The 22,322-nt window shown below is 41.7% G+C and overlaps 1 protein-coding gene across 3 annotated transcripts in view; it reads left to right on the top strand.

Annotated features, from left to right (window-relative positions):
• LOC133647911 (calnexin-like) overlaps window positions 1-19,188 on the top strand; it is a 31,483-nt gene extending 12,295 nt beyond the window's left edge. The window contains exons 3-7 of one of the 3 annotated variants that reach the window (XR_009825801.1): window positions 16,483-16,602; window positions 16,680-16,782; window positions 16,998-17,060; window positions 17,996-18,090; window positions 19,029-19,188. Coding sequence is in view for 2 of the 3 variants with exons in the window: in XM_062043667.1 (XP_061899651.1) it covers window positions 16,483-16,602; window positions 16,680-16,782; window positions 16,998-17,059 (285 nt within the window). In the remaining variant the exon portion in view is untranslated. Of the gene's footprint in view, window positions 1-16,482; window positions 16,603-16,679; window positions 16,783-16,997; window positions 17,061-17,995; window positions 18,222-19,028 lie in introns of those variants that run through there. The other 2 variants (XM_062043667.1, XM_062043665.1) reach the window with 2 other exon arrangements.
• Window positions 19,189-22,322: the final 3,134 nt, after the last annotated feature.

The raw sequence follows: 22,322 nt of genomic DNA, 5'->3' as shown, positions 1-22,322 counted from the left end.
TGGAGCATATTGTAAAGAGCAGTGACATGTCGTCAACACACCATGCCAGGTTGAGGCCTTTCTCTGGGAAAACTTCCTGCCCCAGCCTGGAAGTCGATTATGACACTTGGCGTAGTAATGTCGAGTTCTACTTCAGTGACACCACAATCCCTGACAAGCAAGTGGTCAGAAGGATTGTAGAAAGTCTCCTTCCTCCAGCTGTAAATGTTGTAAAGCATCTTGGGCCCCAGTCGAGCCCACGTGACTATTTGCATGTTCTTGACTCAGCCTACGGTACTGTGGATGATGCTGAGGAGCTCTTTGCAGCATTCCTTACCACCGACGCAGAGCCGGGTGAAAAGGCTTCTGCTTATTTACATCGTCTACAGTCAATACTGAGCAAAGTAGTCAAGAGGAATGGCAATCCTGCCAGCGACGCAGACCGGCAACTGCTGAAACAGTTCTGCAGGGGATGTTTCAACAATAGTTTAATCACACATCTTCAGCTGTCCCAACTGCAGAAGGATGCCCCACCCTCATTCTCCGAGTTGTTGCTCTTAGTGAGGACGGAGGAAGACAAGCAGGCTGCCAGATCTCGTCGTATGAAGCAACATGTTGGATTTCACAAAGCTAAAGTGCAGTCTAATAATGTGAACGTGTACAAATCTGATACAGATGAGAGGGACATAGCAGCCGCTGCTGTAAAAGAACAACCATAATGAGAGTACAAAGAAAATACAAAAACAACTTGCACAACTTCAAGCCCAGTTGGCAAACCTGAAAGCGTCCATGGATGAATCTTCCACTAAGGCTACCTCCAAGGGAGCTAAGCAAAAGAAACCCAAGGAAAGAGAGCCTAAGACAGAGGCTGTCCTAAGAGGCAAAAAGAGACCACGAGCGTGGTATTGCTTTAACTGTGGCGAAGATGGGCATATAGCACCAGCTTGTCCCAACGAGCCCAACCCGGAGGTTGTTGGGGCTAAACGCCAAGAACTCAAAGAGAAACAAAAGCTGTGGGACGAACAAAGCAAACAGGATTTATAAATCATGTTCCTGTTGAGGAGCAAACAGGAACAAAGACTAACACAAGCTCCAAACAAAATGTTTTAAGTTATTCTCACAGAACCAAGCACCAATCTAAAATACCAAAAGGTTTAATTGGCAACAAATGCATCAGTGATGTGACTGTGTCAGGTGTAAAGTGTAACTGCCTTCTTGACACAGGGTCTCAGGTGACCACAATTTCAAACTCATTCTACACAGAGCACCTGTCAGAACAGCCTATCCAGCCATTCAATCTTCTTGATGTGGAAGGTGCTAATGGTCAGTCCGTCCCATATTTGGGCTATGTAGAAGTCAGTATTATAAATAGATTTTTATGACAACATCAATTATAACTGTAATTCAAATGAGTTTGGCAGTGATATAGATCCAGACTGCAATCTTTACAATAACATTACCAGAAACTGTGAGTACTACACAGACGAACAATTTAAATGTGTGAATATGGACAAATCTTTTACTGTAATACATTTTAATAGCCGAAGCTTGTATAAAAATGTTGACAATATCAGTGAATATCTGAGCCAGTTCAAAAAATTTAGTATTGTTGCAGTCTCAGAGACTTGGCTCGATGAGAACAAGTGTTGTGATATGAGATTGGATGGTTATGAATTATTCACCACAAACAGAGTTGGAAAAAGGGGAGGAGGAGTAGCACTTTTTGTAAATCATGATTTAAAATGTTGGAAAATTGACAGCAAATCAACTGCTATAGCTGGAATTTTTGAATGTATTACTGTAGAAATTGAAGTAGAAAAATCAAAAAAAAAAAATGTTAGTTGTGTTTATAGAACACCTGGATCATGTCTAGACACATTTAATCAAAAATTGGACTATTTGTTTAATAAGTCAAACAAGCTCCATATTGTGTGCGGTGATTTTAATATTAATCTTCTGAATCCCATGGACAGTACCAAAACAACCGATTTTATAACAGGATTGTACAGTAATAATTTTTTTCCCCTTATCATAAAACCTACCAGAATAACAGTAGACTTTGCCACACTGATAGATAACATTTTCACCAATCAACCTGAGAATCAAATAACAGCAGGACTACTACTCAATGACATAAGTGATCATCTACCTGTATTCAGTATTTTCCACAATTTCTTTGATCAGAGAGGGACCAAAAAAGCAGTTCAGTATAGATTTGTTAGACATCAAACGCCAGAAACTATGGCAGCATTCAAGTCTGAGTTATGTGCTCAAGACTGGGGGGAGGTTTACACCTCCACAGACCCAGATGAGGCATACGAACATTTTCTCAACATTTTCATAACATTGTATGATAAGCACTGTCCAATGAAAAAACATGACATTAAGGACAGCACTGTTAAGGACAAACCATGGATCACAAAGGGACTATTGAAGTCCTGCAAAAAGAAAAATTATCTTTACAGAAGACATTTAAAGCACAGAACCAAAGAAACTGAACACAAATATAAAACGTATAAAAATAAGTTAACACAAATAATAAAGCACAGCAAAAGAACATATTACTGTAACCTATTAGAACAACATAAAAATAGCATCCAGGGTACGTGGAAAGTTTTGAATGGTATCATTAAAAAAAACATGACAAATAAGGAACATCCAAGCTATTTCATAGGAAATAATCAAACTCTAAATGACCCTAAGGAAATAACGGATGCTTTTAACACCCTCTTTGTGAATGTTGGACCTAATTTAGCAAATGAAATTGTACAACCCGAAAACAGTGTCAAATTTAATGAACATACCATTCAAAGCAACTTAGAATCGTTTTTTATTTCCCCCGTCCATGAAAGTGAAATCACAGAAATTGTAAATTCTCAAGAAAACAAGAAGTCAACAGACTGCTGTGACTTGGACTTTTCTCTGATCAGGGAAATTGTTGATTTTATAGCTGTTCCCTTCACTTATGTATGTAATATTTCTTTTATAAAAGGTGTTTTCCCAAAGAAAATGAAAACGGCAAAAGTTATTCCCATCTTCAAAAGTGGAGATAAGCATCAGTTCACCAACTATAGGCCTATTTCTATACTCTCACAATTTTAAAAAATCCTTGAAAAATTATTTGTGTCAAGATTAGACAGTTTTATTGACAAGCAACACTTGCTAAGTGAACACCAATACGGCTTTCGACCAAACAGGTCTTCTTCCATGGCAGTGATGGAACTAGTTGAGGAGGTAACCACTGCAATTGATAAGAGGGAGTTTGTTGTTGGCGTTTTTATTGACCTGAGCAAGGCCTTTGACACCATCGATCATACATTGCTTTTAAACAAAATGCAGAGGTATGGTTTTAGAGGTCTTGCTCATGATTGGTTGAAAAGTTATCTTGGTGGCAGAGAACAGTACGTGCATATGAATAATGTAGATTCAGATAAAAAGATTATAACACATGGAGTACCCCAAGGTTCTGTATTGGGACCAAAATTGTTTTTATTGTACATTAATGATATCTGTAAAATCTTTAAAAAACTCAACTGTATTCTCTTTGCTGATGATACAAGTCTGTACTGTTCTGGGCAAGACCTTGGCCATCTCTTAGGGACTGTAGAGAGTGAACTCCACATACTAAAGCAATGGTTTGATGCCAATAAACTATCAATCAACCTAAATAAAACAAAATATATAATTTTTGGAAATAGGAAAAATAACAAACAGTGTCATATAAGAATTGATGATATGGAGATAGAAAGGGTGTATTCAACAACATTTTTGGGAATCCATATAGATGATAAATTAAATTGGAAACTGCACATAAATATACTTAAGACAAAGATGGCAAAAAATATTGCTATGTTACATAAAATAAAAAACTCCGTAAATCAAAAGGCTCTTATTATGTTATATAATTCTTTTGTACTCCCTTATCTTAATTATTGTGTCGAAATCTGGGGTAACAATTACAAAACAAACATTAAATCTATATTCTTACTTCAAAAGAAAGCGATTAGAATTGTAAATTATGCAGATTATCATGACCATACCAATGCTCTGTTTATTAAATTAAAAACATTAAAACTGCACGATCTTGTTGACCTCAACACTGCTATTGTGACGTACAAAGCTCATAACCACATGCTGCCTGGGTGTCTACAGGAGAGGTTTAAACCCAGAGAGAATCCCTATGACCTCAGAGGTTCAGCTGTCTTCCAGAAAGCTAAGATAAGAACAAGCTTAAAAAGTAGATGTGTTTCTGTCAGGGGGGTTCAACTGTGGAACAGCTTGGATTATTCCTTAAAATGTTCCAGTTCTATTCACACATTTAAAAAACACTTTAAGACCAATGTCTTGAAAAAATATATCACTCTAGAATCAACACAGTAGTTAATACTATGATCAATGTTAATTCAAATACTAAATGTGGGTTATAAATAATAATGGAAGTACAATTGTTTGTATATAGTATATAAATTGGTACAAAGGTTTAACATGTCTACAAGGATATTTCACATGCCTTTACTGTGTATATAATTGAACTGTTTATGTTATGTATAATGTGTATTTATAATATGTTGTACAATGGACATTCAATAATTTTCGGAAGTTTATTTTGTACTTGACATTGTTTATAGGGTTAGGCGCAATAAGTGTTCAACTTCAGCCTAAACCCTTTCGGTCTGCAACATTTTCATTTTCAATTTAAGAATGTACAACTGTTTGTTTATTTTGTTGACGATTGACCGAAGAATAATAAACTTGAATGAACTTGAAAAGTATTAGGTTGCCAAAAGAGTTTATTGACACTGCACCCGAAGTGAACACTCTAGCATTAGTTGTCCCTGATCAACGCTCCAACAGTGACCTGCCTGTTTTAATAGGGACCAATTTACTTGATGTATTATATGATGAAGAGTGCCAATACAACACTCAAAAGACCACTTCAACTGTTCATGGCTACAAACAAATCCTCAGTGCACTTGAATTTAGACAAAAGCTAAAGAGCACTGGGCAAATAGGTCTAATGACACTCAAAGGGAAACCGCAGAAAGTTATTCCTGCACATGATAAAGTCCTTGTGGAAGGCCAGGTCAATGTCAATCCTGCAAATACGGAGAAATTGGCAGTTCTGGAACAGCCAAGAAAGTCTGTCTTACCTGGTGGCATTTTCGTTGACTGTTGCCTCGTCACTTTGCCCCAGCAGCCTCAGCACAAGTTGGCTGTGTTTGGCTGAGAAACGAGACAGACCATGACATAACACTACCCACAAACTGTATTGTCGCAGAACTGCATGTTCCTGATAAGATTGTTGAAAAAAGTCCATTACCTGACAAGAATGCAGCTACTGTGAACTGTTGTAGTGCAACATTTTCTCCAAATCAGTCCACAAACAACACCCTGACATTTGACTTCGGCAATTCTCCTCTACCAGAGGAATGGAAAACCAGAGTCACAGAGAAACTCAATGGTTACTCTGATGTGTTCGCACATCATGACCTTGATTTTGGTCATGCCACCAAAGTCAAGCATCGTATCAAGCTCAAAGACGAAACGCCTTTTAAACAGCGTTCAAGACCCATACATCCCAATGACTATGAGGCTGTGAGGAAACACCTTAAAACACTTCTAGAAGCTGGTGTGATACGGGAGTCCGAGTCACCCTACTCGTCACCCATAGTCGTTGTAAAGAAAAAGAACGGTGATGTCCGACTTTGTGTCGAATACCGTAAGTTGAATACGCAAACCATAAAGGATGCTTATGCACTACCAAACCTCGAAGAAGCATTCTCCGCCCTCACCGGGTCACAGTGGTTTTCCGTAATGGACCTCAAGTCCGGAAATTACCAAATTGGTATGGAAGAGAGTGACAAAGCCAAGACTGCTTTTGTCTGTCCCCTGGGGTTTTGGGAGTTCAACCGTATGCCCCAGGGGATAACCTATGCGCTGAGTACATTTCAGCGCCTAATGGAGAAATGCAAGGGTGACATTAACCTGAAAGAGGTGCTTGTCTTTCTTGATGATCTCATTGTGTTCTCTGCCTCCCTGGAGGAGCATGAGGCCAGGCTTCTGCACGTCCTTCAACGGCTAAGAGAATATGGTCTCAAGCTTTCTCCCGAGAAGTGCAGATTCTTCCAAACGTCTGTACGTTATCTTGGGCACATCGTCTCAAGAGATGGTGTTGAGACTGATCCCGAGAAAGTCATTGCACTGAAAACGTGGCCAAGGCCACAGACCCTAAAAGATTTGAAGTCCTTTTTAGGCTTCGCCGGCTATTATCGCCGCTTTGTCAAGGACTATTCTAAAATAGTGAAGCCCCTAAACAGTCTCACTTCTGGCTATCCACCTCTCAGAAAAGGCCAGAAGATGACGACATGTAAAGGGAAATATTTCAATCCAAAAGAGCCGTTCGCAGAACGATGGACACCTGCTTGTCAGGACGTTTTTGAATGCATCATAGAGAAGCTCACATCTTCTCCCATCCTGGGGTTCGCAGATGCAAAGCTCCCCTATACACTGCATACGGATGCTAGTACTACTGGTTTAGGAGCTGCTTTATACCAAGAGCAGGACGGCCAATCAAGGGTCATTGCCTATGCCAGTAGGGGCCTTTCATCTAGTGAGGCCAGATATCCAGCACACAAGCTGGAGTTTCTAGCTTTAAAATGGGCAATCCTAGAGAAGTTCCAGGACTATCTCTATGGTAACAACTTCACTGTGGTAACGGATAACAATCCGTTAACTTACATACTCACCTCAGCTAAGTTAGATTCTGCCAGTTATCGCTGGCTAGCAGCCATTTCTACGTTCAATTTCAACATCAAGTACAGGGCTGGAAAGAGCAATCAAGATGCCGATGGTCTCTCCAGGCGACCGCATGGAATGCTGGTTGAGGATGACGCTTCACTGGAAGAAAGAGAGAGAATAAAGCGGTTCACCTCACATCATCTATCATCGTCACCTGACCATCTAAACTTACCTGAAGATGCAGTTACAGCCCTTTGTCACCGACACCTGATAAGAGAAACCGACAACTTACCTTCCATCACGTTGGTTGAATCCCTAGCTCTCAACGCCAACGCTGTTCCAGACATCTACAGTGATGAAGAATTATTAGGTCATGTGACAGTACCCATCTTCAGTGAGGATGACCTCCGAGAACGACAGGAAGCTGATCCTGCCATCAAACATGTTATTCGTCTGTTGGAATCTGGAGGCCCAGTACCTCGGAACATCGGTCCTAATTCTCCTGAACTCAAACTGATGCTCAAGGAGTGGAAGCGCCTTGAGATGAGAGACGGTCTCCTGTACAGGAAGCGGAAATGTGAAGAGGAAACGATTTATCAACTCATTCTTCCAGAGTCCCTCAGAGTCACTGTACTCAAGTGTCTCCATGACGACATGGGACACATGGGCATAGACCGTACCATTGACTTAGTACGGTCAAGATTCTACTGGCCACGAATGGCTGCGGATGTTGAGCACAAGGTCAAAACCTGTGGCCGTTGTGTTAGGAGGAAGACTCCGCCTGAGAAAGCAGCACCGCTGGTCAGTATCCAGACAAATAGGCCAATGCAATTAGTCTGCATGGACTACCTATCACTGGAGCCTGATTCTCACAATACCAAGGACATTCTGGTCATCACAGACCACTTTACAAAATACGCAGTAGCCATACCCACGAAAGATCAAAAAGCTACTACTGTTGCAAAGTGTCTGTGGGAGCAGACGGCTTTCCTGAACGCTTGCACAGTGATCAGGGAAGAGATTTCCGATCCCACACTATTAAAGAACTTTGTGCCATAGCCGGTATCAAGAAAGTGAGAACCAGTCCTTATCACCCGAGGGGAAACCCGGTTGAGCGGTTCAACCGCACGCTTCTTGGCATGTTGGGTACTCTAAAAGAAAAAGAGAAGAGTCACTGGCGTGATTTCGTTAAACCACTCACACATGCCTACAACTGTACCAGAAGCGAGGTCACCGGGTTCAGTCCCTATGAGTTAATGTTTGGGAGACAACCCAGGCTTCCAGTCGATATTGCATTCAACCTACCCGTAAGGGAAGGAACACCAGTATCTCACTCCCAATATGTGCGAAATCTCAAGTCTCGACTGGAGGAGAGTTATCAAACAGCCATTGAAAACTCCCAGAAGGTTGCTGAGAGAAATAAGCAGCAGTGGAATAAACGAGTCAGAGAGTCTGCACTTGAAGTGGGAGATAGAGTACTGGCGAGAAATGTCCGTCTGAGGAACAAACACAAACTCGCTGACAAGTGGGAGTCCGCTGTGTACAGTGTCTTACAACAGATGGGCGACTTACCTGTTTACAAGGTTCAGCCAGTAGATGAAGATGGTCCAGTCCGCACTTTACACAGGGATCTTCTGCTGCCATGCGGGCAATTGGTTGAAGTCGAGGATGAGGAACCCAATCAGCCAAGGCCGATTCGTCGTCCCAGGACAAGACAATGTTCTCCTCAGGTCCAAGAAGAGGAAAGTTCTGAGTCTGAAGAGGAGTACACAGTCCTTCCCGAGGAAACCTCAGCTCTCACTGAGAAGAGGTTTACAAAGGTCTATGACATCCCTAAACAGTTGGTTGTAGTAGACAATCCTCCCACAAAAAAGGTAGTGGGCGAGACACTACAAACCCAGTCACAAGTGGAGTCCTCTGCTGGTAATGAGCCTGCGTTGCCAGTTGAAAAAGAAAAGGAATTTCCTGAAGTGGTTGGAGATCACCAGTTGGAGAGTAATGAGAATGGAGAACCGGGAAATGACACTGAAATTCCAGAAGCTCAAGATACTCAAGGCGAGGGAACCAACTTACCTAATGACTGTGGGGAAGGCAATATGGTACGTCGATCTATAAGGTCACGGCGGCCACCAGACCGATTGAACTACCCACAGTTGGGTAAACCCTTCATCTCTTTTGCTCAAAGTCTTCTATACAGTTTCAATCACGCACTCATTTCCTTAGGTGACTACGACAGTCATGAGGTTATAGCAATTTGAGTCAAGATGTTATAGCACATGAAGGGACTCATGCTGACTTAAGGGGGGAGTGTGTAACCCATATGGAAATATAGTGTCACTAATATATTCTCCTATTATTAATTTCTAATCTATGGTGTGCCAAAGTCACTTTGGTCACTTAAAAAATGTTAAACTTGATGTGTCAAAGTCATGTGGTCACTACAGGGTTAAATTAATGATACATGCACGCAGCATGTTATTCACATGTTGGCCAGTAGAGGTCGCATGCACCTTTCTCATTCCAGACATTCCTTCACTGAACGTCAAAGAGTGAAGGCACGAGTCATATCGTTGTGTTACAAAGACAAGGTTTATAAGTTAAAATACTTGTCACTTCTCAAACCGAGTGTTGGAAAAGCAGCATAAGATAGCCTGGTTCCAGTGGGAGCTGGATTGCTGTGTTTTGTGCTGCTGAGAACTTCAATTGTTTTTTTGTATGATCCTGAAGTCTGGTTCCAAACTGGACTTGGGTTATGATGGCGAGCCAGTCCCAGTGAGTGAGAGTCTGCGGAGAGGGAGCATTTGGATGTGGTGTGGCCAGCTGCATCGGTCTCCACACTCTGCAGCGACCTATAACTGAACTGATCCACCATCAGAGTCGCAAGTATCGAACCGAATCAGTATGGAATAACGGATTACAATAGAACTAAGGATTCCCAACCAAGGAATATAGACAGTGTTCAATTCATTACTACCCGGGTAGAATTTACTTTTTGAAAGGACAATTTAAAAAGGACATTTCTTCTATTTTGCTACTTTTGAATTTTTGCAACAGAGCTCTATTTTTATTTATTTTTGGGGGGTATTTACAATTTAAAAAGCACACTGTTCATGTGTTATTGTTTATTATTGTGCAATAAATTTGCCAGCAGTTGTTCTGTGGTCCACTAAGTACGTAACGTCTCATTGCGAGTCTCTCAATTATACAGCCAAGAACCTAGTAATCTTAATTGTTGTACTAACCTGCTATCCTACAGTAGGGGTGCTACACCTGCCTTTGCCAGTTAGTCGGTCTGGCTTCTTTGTTTGCTTCATGCTCGCGTCACGTAAGTTTTGCTTGTCTCCTAGCCTATGCTAAGTTTAGTTTCGAGTGCGATTGGCACCTTGTTCCGTCGGTTGGTTTTCTGTTTTTGTACCTCTTTGAGTGTTTTTTGAGAATTAAATGATGTTCCTACCTGCAAGTCCTGTCCGGAGTCGACCGTTTGCATCCCGGGAAAACGAACCGCGCAGTAAGCCGCAACTAAACCGTGACAGAATGCTGTCTTTGGAGTAGTAATTGTTTTGGCAACACCTAGTGGCCACAATCATTTATTAAGAACAGGTCATAACGCTTTAAGTGGAATGATGTGGACACGTTTGTTACTGGGTACTTTCTGATACGCCTCTGCTTCGGAGACTTTGTATGTGTAAGTAATATGAAACTACAATTATTGTATACCTGTTTATATTGACAAATGTGCTGTTCTAGACTGCAAAATTGTTCAATTAAGGACACTTATTACATATGTCTACCTTGTTTTTGTCAGGACTGGGTCCCTGGCGTGGTTGGTTCTCCCAGAAGGCAAAGGAAAATTGGCGCGTGCGAGGCGTGAATTTAAATACATGTTTATTTAACAATAAAAAAGGAATAAACAAAAGGCGCTCACAGTGGAGGTACAAAACGACTATGAAAACAAAACACTAACACAAAGGCAGAACTAGGACATAAAACAAACTTGCAAACTAAGGCTTGAATAAAGAAAACTTACTTGGAACCAGAACAGGACAGGAAAAAGAACAGCATGGATCATGAGCGTGAACAGAGTGGCAGGAGTGAATGTGATGTCACCAGGACGAACAACAGAAACAGAAAAGCTTATATAGTGACATGATCAGTGAAAACAGGTGCGTGACTCTAACCGTGAACAGGTGTGTGACATGACAATGTGAACCAGGTGAAACTAATGGTTGCTATGGTGACAAATAAAAGTGCACAAAAAGTCCAAAACCAAATCCGAACATGACTAAAACAAAACATAATCACAGACATGACAGAGCCCCCCCCCTTACGGACAGATCCCAGATGTCCAAAACAAACAAAACAAGGCAGGATCGAGAGTCATGGGAGGGCGGGAGGGGGACATGGCGGTGGGTCGCCAGACCAGGTGTCCCCGAATCCACCGGGGCAGGATCAGGTGGCGGCGACGCATAGACCGCCGCTGTACCTGACGAGGTGGGCGACCCGGGAATGGCCACATCCGTGGCCGACGAGGAGGTCGGCGTACCTGGCGTGGCGGACGCCCATGGACTGGCCACATCCGTGGCCGACGAGAAGGCAGGCGCTTCGTCGACGTGGCAGTCGCAGATGACGAAGCTTGTCGTGGTGCGTCGGGCGGAAAAGCTTGGCGTGGCGTGTCCTGGCAGCGTGGGTCTTGGTCTTGGCAGCGTGGGTCTTGGTGTTGGTCTTGGTAGTCTTGGTGTTGGTCTTGGCAGTCTTGGTGTTGGTCTTGGCAGTCTTGGTCTTGGCAGTCTTGGTCTTTGGGTGGTGTGTCTTGGGGTGGTGTGTCTTGGACTTGGCGTGAGGGGTCTTGGACCTGGCGTGAGGGGTCTTGGACTTGGCGTGAGGGGTCTTGGACTTGGTCTTGGCTTGAGGGGTCTTGGACTTGGTCTTGGCTTGAGGGGTCTTGGACTTGGTCTTGGCTTGAGGGGTCTTGGCGTCGTGGAGCTGCGACTGGCGCCACTTGGCGTCGTGAAGCTGCGACTGGCGGCACTTGGCGTCGTGAAGCTGCGACTGGCGGCACTTGGCGTCGTGAAGCTGCGACTGGCGGCACTTGGCGTCGTGAAGCTGCGACTGGCGGCACTTGGCGTCGTGGAGCTGCCACTGGCGGCACTTGGCGTCGTGGAGCTGCGACTGGCGGCACTTGGCGTCGTGGAGCTGCGACTGGCGGCACTCGGCGGCGTGGAGCAGGTAGCGGAACTTGGCGTGGAGCTGCGACAGGTGCCTGGCGTGGAGCAGGTACTGGTGGCGCTTGGCGTGGTGGAGCTTGGCGTGGAGCTGGGCGTGGAGCAGGTGGAGGTGGCCTAGCTGGAGGCTGTGGCTTGGCAGGTCGAAAGACTGGTGGTGGGGGCTGTGCTGGTGGCTGTGGCTTGGCAGGTCGAAAGACAGGTGGTGGTGGCCGAGCTGGAGGCTGTGGCTTGGCATGGCGATGCTGAACCACCCCACCTGAATATTTCCCAGCCCTAGCCCCCCCTCAAGGAGCGGATCCCAGACGCGCTCCCCGCGGTCTGGAACCGTCTTTTGGGGTGGGTGGAGGGAGGTCAGGAGGGGGGCTAAATCCTCCCCTCTAAATTGTCCAAAATGTCTTTCCTCCCCCCCCACCTGGGCTTTTGTGGGTGGATAAAAAGAAAATTTTGTGACGGGGGCGGGGTTTGAGTCTTGGGGGGCGGGGCATGAAAACTGGGTGACTGTGATTGACAGGATCTAATTTGTAAAAACATGTCCTGATAATGTCTTATCATGTTTTTACAGTCTTTTGCTGGAGGTGAGTGATCAAAAGAAAAGGTATTGAAAAAAAAATCCTGGTCTGTGACGTCATCAGGGTGAAGCCGGGCTGGCTGCTGCTTGCTTCCGCCCGGAGGGGGAGGGGCTTGTGGGAGCGGCGTGTCCTACCGGTTCGCGGAAGTCTTTCCTCGTCCTTGGCGACGCTTCCGGGACGGGAACGACGCGCCGATCGGCACCAGCTTGCCTCCATTCCCCCACATCATCCCCCTGCGCTCCCTGGGGGAAAAACGCAGCGTCTCGGTCTCCATGGCGTGCAGCACCTCCCAAGAAGCCTCATCCAAACTGTCCAACTTTCTTGCGGGAGAATTTTTCTGCTGGCGACATACTGTCAGGACTGGGTCCCTGGCGTGGTTGGTTCTCCCAGAAGGCAAAGGAAAATTGGCGCGTGCGAGGCGTGAATTCAAATACATGTTTATTTAACAATAAAAAAGGAATAAACAAAAGGCGCTCACAGTGGAGGTACAAAACGACTATGAAAACAAAACACTAGCACAAAGGCAGAACTAGGACATAAAACAAACTTGCAAACTAAGGCTTGAATAAAGAAAACTTACTTGGAACCAGAACAGGACATGAAAAAGAACAGCATGGATCATGAGCGTGAACAGAGTGGCAGGAGTGAATGTGATGTCGCCAGGACGAACAACAGAAACAGAAAAGCTTATATAGTGACATGATCAGTGAAAACAGGTGCGTGACTCTAACCGTGAACAGGTGCGTGACATGACAATGTGAACCAGGTGAAACTAATGGTTGCTATGGTGACAAATAAAAGTGCACAAAAAGTCCAAAACCAAATCCGAACATGACTAAAACAAAACATAACCACAGACATGACAGTTTTTGATATTGTGTGCTTAGCTGTTGTGTAGCGCTTACCTCCTAGTAGCCTATAGCCTACCATGTTTACCTATTGTAAATACTTGACTAAAATACAAGAAAAGAACAACCCTGTGTGCTTATTGGTGGACATTTAGATGTTAACTGGCTGTCCAGCCAACTTGTCCAGGTTGTACTTTCTGCTGGGACGCTCTCAGGAACTTCTCCTTGTCCCGGCTTTTAAAAACAATTTTGGGGAATTGTCTGATACAAGTGTGGAACAGCATTCTTTTCCAAATAAGGACAATACATACTTTTTCACAATTCAAAAATGTTTCTGTTGGACAGTTTCTCCTGTGGACACTGACAGACCTGGTCTGAACTCTGTGTAGATATGAAGCAAGCATGATGTGACGTGTTGCTTTACTGTTTGTGTGAGTCTTTTGTGCTGCAGAGAAGGAACCTGCTGTAAACCAGTTTTTAACTGAGTCAGGCCCCATTCACTTTAACACAACTGTTGCTTTTAATATTTCCTGTTTAATAAATGAAATGAAATGAAAACAATCTGTCCCTCCCAACCCCAAAAGGGACAAGCATTAGAAAATGTATAGATGGATGGTTGTCTAGCTTAGCACAAGCAAACATTCTCCAGAACTGCTCGTACCGGAGCTTGTTATAGAGATTTCACGCTGGTATCATCGGACACTTGTGTTTTTCTGGAAATATCAGACCGATATCTGATATAAATATGCGATCAAGATGCCCTTACTTAAAACATGGCATCACACCAACAAGTTTACACATTAAATATATAGAAGTGTTTTTGAATAAGTCAATATTAAAAAAAAAAAGCTCAATGAAGATAAACTTATAAACATCCATATTTTCATAATAAAACGTTCTTTATACACAATGGAATTAATAAAGAGTAAAAAATATATGTTTCTTCAGTCAGTTAGTCAGTAGACAACAATAAATACTGTATATATTAAAGAATTAATACTGGTAGACCACATGAAGTAGCCCTGCCTTGATCTCATTCATTCAAAACATCTGCACAAACGTTGTTATTTAGTGATGCACGATATAGACAATACTGTTTATAAGCCGTACAAAAGGGACAAGTGATAGAAAATGGATGGATGGATGGATGAAACGGTCCGATGATAGAGCTTCTAATACTATCGTTATGTGATAATGTATTTTGATAACATATGAACGAACAAAACGAAAAACGCTTCCTCAACGCACTTCAAATGCCCCTTCATAGCACAAGGTTACGCTAACCGCTATTTGCTAATACAGTTGTATGCAGCCGCCGGTCTTCAGGCCAGGGTCTTCTAAAGATCCCAAAAACTTGTTTAAAAACCCGTGGAGACCTGGCTTCTCGGCTATAGCTCCCAGACTCTGGAACAGTTTGCACCAGTCCCTCCGTGATCTTCACTGTGTTGAAACTTTTAAGAAACATTTGAAAACTTCTCTTTTTAGTAAAGCTTTCAGTTAATGCACCTTTTAACTATAATTTTTAATCCACTTTGTATCCTTTTTATGATGTTGCCCCTGTTGTTTTAATTGAATTGTTGTTTTACTTCACCTATGTTTTGTAAGGATTGTAAATAATCAAATGTAAATAATCAAATGTATATACTTGTTCTTATGCTTTCTGAGCTCACTATGTTCACTGCTCGCTGTACATATCCTACGAAGTCAGACCTACACTGTTACAATGTCCATTTCTCAGATGATATAATTGTTGATGACTGAAGTGCTGATAGCAACCAAACCTATGCCCCCCCGCCCCAACCCCCTCCACATCCCACCCCCCGAATTGTAAATAATGTAAATAATTAAATGTATATACTCTGATGATTAACTTGTGTGATGGCTGTATTATGCTGATAGTGTATATTTGTACCATAAATTGATTTACGTGGACCCCGACTTAAACAAGTTGAAAAACTTATTCGGGTGTTACCATTTAGTGGTCAATTGTATGGAATATGTACTGTACTGTGCAATCTACTAATAAAAGTTTCAATCAATAAATCAATCAAAACAGCGCTTTTTTATCTGTGAAAAGCGCTTTATAAATAAAATGTACTTACTTACTTACTTACTACTTACTTACTTACTTACTTAAGCTAGAGCTCTTGAATGTAAACAAAGGTAGGCGGATCAATAGAAATATCGACAGTAACGATATCAAGTATTGTATCAGTACAGGTCGATACTACAGTGGTTACATCGATATTTAACATTTTTCAAATCTTTTGTTGTTTTTGCTACAAACTTAGGAAATAAGTCCCTGGACACAGGAGGACTTTAGGGCAAAACCAAACAATTTAAATCCGAGGCAGTAGCAGGAAATAATTGTAATATTAAATTGATATTGTTACACTGTGATCTTGCCTCGCATGCTTCACGTACAAATAAGTACTCATTTTAAATGATGTTTCTTTAATTGTACATTCTGACCAGCAAACAAGTAGACAAATACAGAAAGAGAGAGTTCACATTGAGGCAAACAATGTTAGCTTACATTTTTATTTTAATCACCATTTAAACAGGAATATTAATTGAATTGAAAACAAAGGTTGCGTTTGCACCGCCGACCTACAACGAGTCGTGCCCGACTGCCAAGCAGCACGCGTGCAAAACTAAATTCGTGGTAGTGTAATTCAACAGACCCCACTGTTGAGTTACGCCATTGGTAGCTTTTTTCGAGAAAGCAGCCAAATTCGACACAACACCGGAGCTTGACAGCTACTAGCGCTTTCTTATTAGCATGTAGCATTCTCTCCTTCCGCTGTATTTACATTCCCACGTAGCTAAACAAGCTGACATGACCACAGTCGCCCCTCAGTGTACAAGAAGCACACAACATATGGCCAACACTCGCCTTAGAGTTGGTATGAAAATAGAAGAAACAGAATTCTTTGAGTAATCAGACTATTTTAGTGCATGGAAATATACTGAGTCTGTCGCCTGTAATCAAACAGCCAATCACAGAAGGCCTAATCAGTCGCTATGCTTATATTTTTGTACACAGCAAATTCCAATATACATTTTTCTAAAAAATATTAATTCGACTTTATGTGTATGCTAATTGCAAGTCGCTTGTTTCAGCTCGGCGTCATCGAGAGTCTCTTTTTGGCCACCCATCAGCGTCCCTGGCTCTGGGCGGTCTACGTCTTCATCGTTGGACTTCCCATCATTCTTTTCATTAGCTTCATGTGGCCCGACAAGGTGCGCTTACTTGTTTGACAAGACTGATCGTAGTCCTACACTACACGGCGTCTAACTCTATTTCTGTTTGGATTTAGAGGTTTGGCCCCCCTGATCAGCAATATTACTACAAGAAGTCTGATGACATACAACATGATGATCTTGAAAGTTCACAGAAGAAAAAGCCGAAGCCCATCTGGGGTAATTATAACAAATATTTTATTGGTAGGTGTGACCGGTTATGGGGAGTTACTTATCGATCTTTTGACAATAATTAGTAGTATGATGTATTTGCTCCACCTGGTTTGTGGTATATCCCAACAAAAAGCACAAATAGGTCTAGGTTCTTGTGGATCATGTTTGGAAATGCAGTAATGCGTTGATTCAAGTTGTTTTCTCGGTCCTTTCTTTTATAGCTGACAGAACATCTGCAAGAAGAAGAGATGCTCATGGCAACCAAAGTAATAGTGGTCTTTAAGGTGAGATTTGACCAACGATAGACGGTCTTTACTTCCACTTCTAGGCCAAACAATTGATGAATACTATTCTATACTGGCCCACGGCAAACAAGCAAGAAGTTAGCCATTGATTTTAATTGGTAAATGAAACACAACTTTCGAACTAAGCTAGTGGTGGCAAAATTGTCAGGGCGTTTTGGTTGTAGAAGACACGAAAACTGAAATAACGATCAAATTATGTCATATTTTCAATGCACAGGGGTAATTCTAGCAACATAACATTTTTTGAAATTGACAAAATGGTGCCTTAGTTAAAGTGTATATTGCACGTAATAAATTATCGCATTTTACCATTGTGAGTTGAAATCGCCACTTGTTTTTTGCAGCCATCTCGATCAATCACACAACTGACATCAAATCTCACAATATCATAATTTTCGCCAATCAAATGTGTCTGTGAGCGGCGCTTGAACACGCTTTGTTTCTTGTGTAGACAAAGCAGGAACAAGGTGTAACAATATATCCACACTTTATCGATCACACAGCACAATCGTCGTCCCCTTGCGTAGCTCAGACCTACTTGTTGCTCCTGTCTGGGACACTAAGCCTTCTGGGTAATGTAGTATACAAACGTTTACTTTCTAGTTTACATGTATTTATATATTTAACATTCTTTTATCCAGGGTAAGACAATTAGGAACATATTTTCATTTGCAATGCTAACCTAGCTAAGAGGCAGCATTTACGTGGCAGAGATGTTGCCTCTTCGGGCTGTGCCCGGCCGGGCCCCATGGGGGCAGGCCCGGCCACCAGGCGCTCGCCATCGTGCCCCACCTTTGGGCCTGGCTCCAGAGGGGGGCCCCGGTGAACCGCATCCGGGCGAGGGAAATCTGGGTCCTTTGTTTTTATTCTTCATGGAGGTCTTCGAGCTGCTCTTTGTCTGATCCCTCACCTAGGACCAGTTTGTCTTGGGAGACCCTACCGGTGGGCATGAAGCCCCCGGACAACATAGCTCCTAGGATCATTGAGACACGCAAACTCCTCTACCACGGTAAGGTGGCAGCTCAGAGAGAAGGTTGTAACAATGTGTATAATAAATATTAAATTTCACCATTTCTGTCAACAAAGATTTGCGTCAGCCTGCGACACATAGTTATTTTGATAATAGGCTATTATAGCTAATATAGACTTTTATATCATGTGTTGCCTTCATTTTAACACTTATATAAGGCTTTTAATTTGTTGTACCTCCAGACAGATTTTGTTCTTGTATTTTTGGTTTAATATGTCTCTTTCAACATTTTGGGTTGCGGACCCTGCCATAGGTAGTGTTTCTTTCTGTAATTTTAATTAATTATTACTGTTATTGATATGATTAATTAAAACAGCACAGTCATTTGACAATGCACTTTGAGTAAGTGTTTTTACTGCCATCTAGTATCTTATTTTATCTGTGTGCTGTACAACAATTAAAACATACTTGTTTTACAATTTGTGTTAAAATTCTGTGCTTTTTGAGGTCAAGGATACATGGATCACTTAAAACAACAAGTTGATTCAGTGTTATTGAAAAATATAAACCTCAAAACATTGCAACTTTTGCCAAAACGTTCTGAAAAAGCTGTTGCGAATTCAGCCATGTTAGGCCGCAACAGTCACTAAAAAAGCCCACGCAATCTTAAAGTGACTGTTTTGTTACATGAGCATTTTTTCTTTGTGTGTGTTTTTGGCATTTGCAGTATTTTTCCTTTGCATTTGTGTGTTTTTGGTCTTGGATAATTTCTGTGTTTTGGAGCGTTTGGACGTTGCTGCCTTATCAGCCACCGTACATTCCTCACTGATAACACTAAAGAAACAGTGAGATCAGCTATGTTGTTGGTGTTTGTGCACATAAAACCTATGCTTGTTTGCATTGTAAGAGAGACGTGTGTGAAACGTACTATCGATGAGTCGCACTGTGTTTGTGTTTGTGTGTTTGTGTGGTTGAAGGTTCATCAATGCAGATGAAAGACCACCCACACCACAAGCCTAAGAGGATGCCACACCATAACATCGCTGGAAATTTTAATAAAACATATCATTGGTTCATTATTTGTACAGTTTGATGTTACACCCCAATAGGAAATTCTATCTGGCAATGTTCCATATTCTATATCTATACAACTAATCACAAGGAATTATGTCAGAAGTCTTGCCTGCAGTGCCTGCAAAATGTTGACTAATTAACTAACATTGGTTGATAATCTACACTCTGCCCTTTCAACTCAGATTCCTCATGAATATTCTGTAGGAAGGGAAGCAAAGAAAAGAAAATTGGTGGAGTATTTCTCTTGAAGTACATATAAATCATTTGACTTTATTTGAAACACGCTTAACAAAGTTAAACTCACACAATGCAACATGCCCGAAAGGAAGCAGGAAGAAGCACATTTTATTTACTCTCTTCCTGATCATTTGTTCACTTCTTGCGTTGTGTTTACATATTATTATGATCTAACAGGGAAAGACACGAATAAGAAAGTAAGACAGCACAGTTACTAATAGGAGCGTCCCAATCTGATACTGATATCCATGCGATATCAGAAAAAAATGGGATTATATTTCCTGGCATCTAAATTCTCTGATATAATCTCTGATTCTGATACAAGCAGTCCTGCAGAGTGTTTACTTGTGCAAAGATGGACAGTCAGTTAAAATCTGAATGTCCTCCAATTTGCAGACAAGGTTGGTCTTTTCTTGTATTTTAGTCAAGTCATTTACGAAAGGTAAACATGGTAGGCTATAAGATACTAGGAGCGAGCAGCTACACAACAGCTAAGCAGACACTAGCACACAAGATTGACATACGTAATAAGTAGGGATGATGTTTGATAAGAAATTATCGAGTTCGAGCCCATTATCGAATCCTCTTATCGAACCGATTCCTTATCGATTCTCTTATCGATTCCAGATAGGTTGTTGTATATGTAAAAAAACACAATATTTGGTTTAACAAAAGCTAACTTTTATTTTATAAGAAAAAAATTTAATAAAATAACTAAATAAATATTGACTGTTACCCCCCTTTAAAAAAAAAATATATATATATACAGTATATACTGTATATATTGACTGTTGTTACCCAAAGTATATTAAGTGGGATTTTTTCTGAAAAACTAATATATACAGTAACACAAAAACAACCTGTCTCTGTGATCACTGTAGGTGTATAAATAATAATATAGTGTTAAATAAAATCAGTCCCTTGGGCACAAAACTGAAAATAATGCAGCCCTCCAAAAAGTGCACTTCTGCTGCTATTGGAACATACTAATTACACACACTATGACACTAAGAACACCACAGTCATCGATCAACAATTCTTCTTCCCTTACATGAGAGCGAAGCCTGGTAATAATTACATATTGCCTGTTCTGCCCTCCCTATACGTGTCGAGGTTATACAGCTTGGCAGACAGCTAACAAACAATCCAAGATGTCTAATAAAGTTCCAAAGCAGATTAATCAATTTAGGCTCTTTATTGTTGTTGATCTTGCTGTGTCTTTTCCTATCTTTACTTTTGTCTTGCACTGGACTGTTATTTCTTTATTTTTTGAAACTGAAATACACACAATGACAAATGTATAAGCTATGTGATTCAATTAACATACTGAAATGTAATACACAATATGTAAATATTAGCTTCACACAAATAAACAGTACTACCATCAAACAAATACTGCTGAGTGTTGAAACTATTTCGATGGTGGAAATACACGACTGGCAGCCATTTTAAGTCCTCAAAACATTCATTGAAACAGTGCACAAAAATCGTTTTTCAATAGACATCTTATTATCAAATTGAAACACTTTCCACCTTAATATTGAGTTATATAAACAAGTTAAACAGTTTATTTACAGACTTATCTTTTCCAAGGCTTGTCTCATGAACTGAACTGACTCGCCAACCCGGAAGTGCCCAAACTAATGACGCGTAGTATTTTCATATCGCCACAAGGTGTTAGTAAGAGTCTACAATCAAATGGGCATAACATTGCGTCCCACAGGGCAATTCCTGTGGGAAGGGATTCATTCTCAGGGATTCGAATAAAGAACCAACTCTTTTTCTTTACTATAGTGGTCTCGATAACGGGTACCGGTTCTCTAAAAGGGGTTCGAGTCCGAGGACTCGGTTCTTTTCTAAAATCGAACAACCGGGAAAACCGGTTTCGAGCATGATCCCTAGTAATAAGTGTTCTTAATTGAACAATATTGCTGTCTAAAACAGCACATTCGTTAATATAAACCAGTATCAAATGGTCCCTGTGTCACGAGGTGTTGGTGACGAACCCTAAGATGCAGAGACGGCAGGCTTGGTACAGGAAAACATGATTTAATGTCCAAAAATCAAGAAAAACACAAACCAGGAACCAGGAACAGGCAAACTGGAAACGAGGAACAAAAAGACAGCAAGCTGCAAACAGCTACAGGATACCGGATACAGGCTACAGATAGTATCTTACAGCTACAACGACAATACTCCAGCCTACACTGGAGGGCAAGGTAGGTCTAAATACAGTGTTGGGACTAACACTGTAACGCCGTTAGTTTCGGAGGTAACTAGTAATCTAACGCGTAATTTTTTATATTCAGTAACTCAGTTACCGTTACTACATGATGCGTTACTGCGTTATTTTACGTTATTTTTTATGTAGTATCGGCTAGAAACAGAAGATCTGAGTGTTTTATTGGAGCGCTGCAGTGTCGTCCTTCTGAATCTCTTGTGTCACAAGCCGGAGGCACGCTCTGTGTGTGTCTGGGTGTGGGTGTGGGTGTGGGTGTGGGGAGGGGAGGGGTGTGTGCGCAATACAACGTAAACCGTTGGCCAACCAAAAAGTAACCACAGAACACTATACCCGGTATAGTGTTCTGTGGTTACTTTTTGGTTGGCCAAGCGGATGTGACGACAGGCTGTCCTCACTCAGGTCCGCACGGACCTGGAGGGGGCATGCCTTAAGTCCGGCTAGAAATCGGGAGAAATTCGGGAGAATGGTTGGTTGGCAGAGGCACTGAAATTCGGGATGGTTGGCAATTATGAGATATTCTCACTTCTTTTCTTTTGTCGAGCACAAAGAAAAGAACATTTTAATTAAATATAAGTTGTGTCTTGGATCAAAGATCCCGTCTACTGCCCAAAACAACAATTCAAATCTGCCTGGTTAGGGTTTGTGTATTTCACGTGTGCCTTCCTTAGGTGAAGCCAGGTTTACAGCTATGTTGTTATTATGCTGTTTGTTACTCATG

The sequence above is a fragment of the Entelurus aequoreus genome, linkage group LG04 (assembly GCF_033978785.1).
Source record: "Entelurus aequoreus isolate RoL-2023_Sb linkage group LG04, RoL_Eaeq_v1.1, whole genome shotgun sequence".
Taxonomy (NCBI): domain Eukaryota; kingdom Metazoa; phylum Chordata; class Actinopteri; order Syngnathiformes; family Syngnathidae; genus Entelurus; species Entelurus aequoreus.
This window is presented reverse-complemented; position numbering and strand designations above follow the sequence as displayed.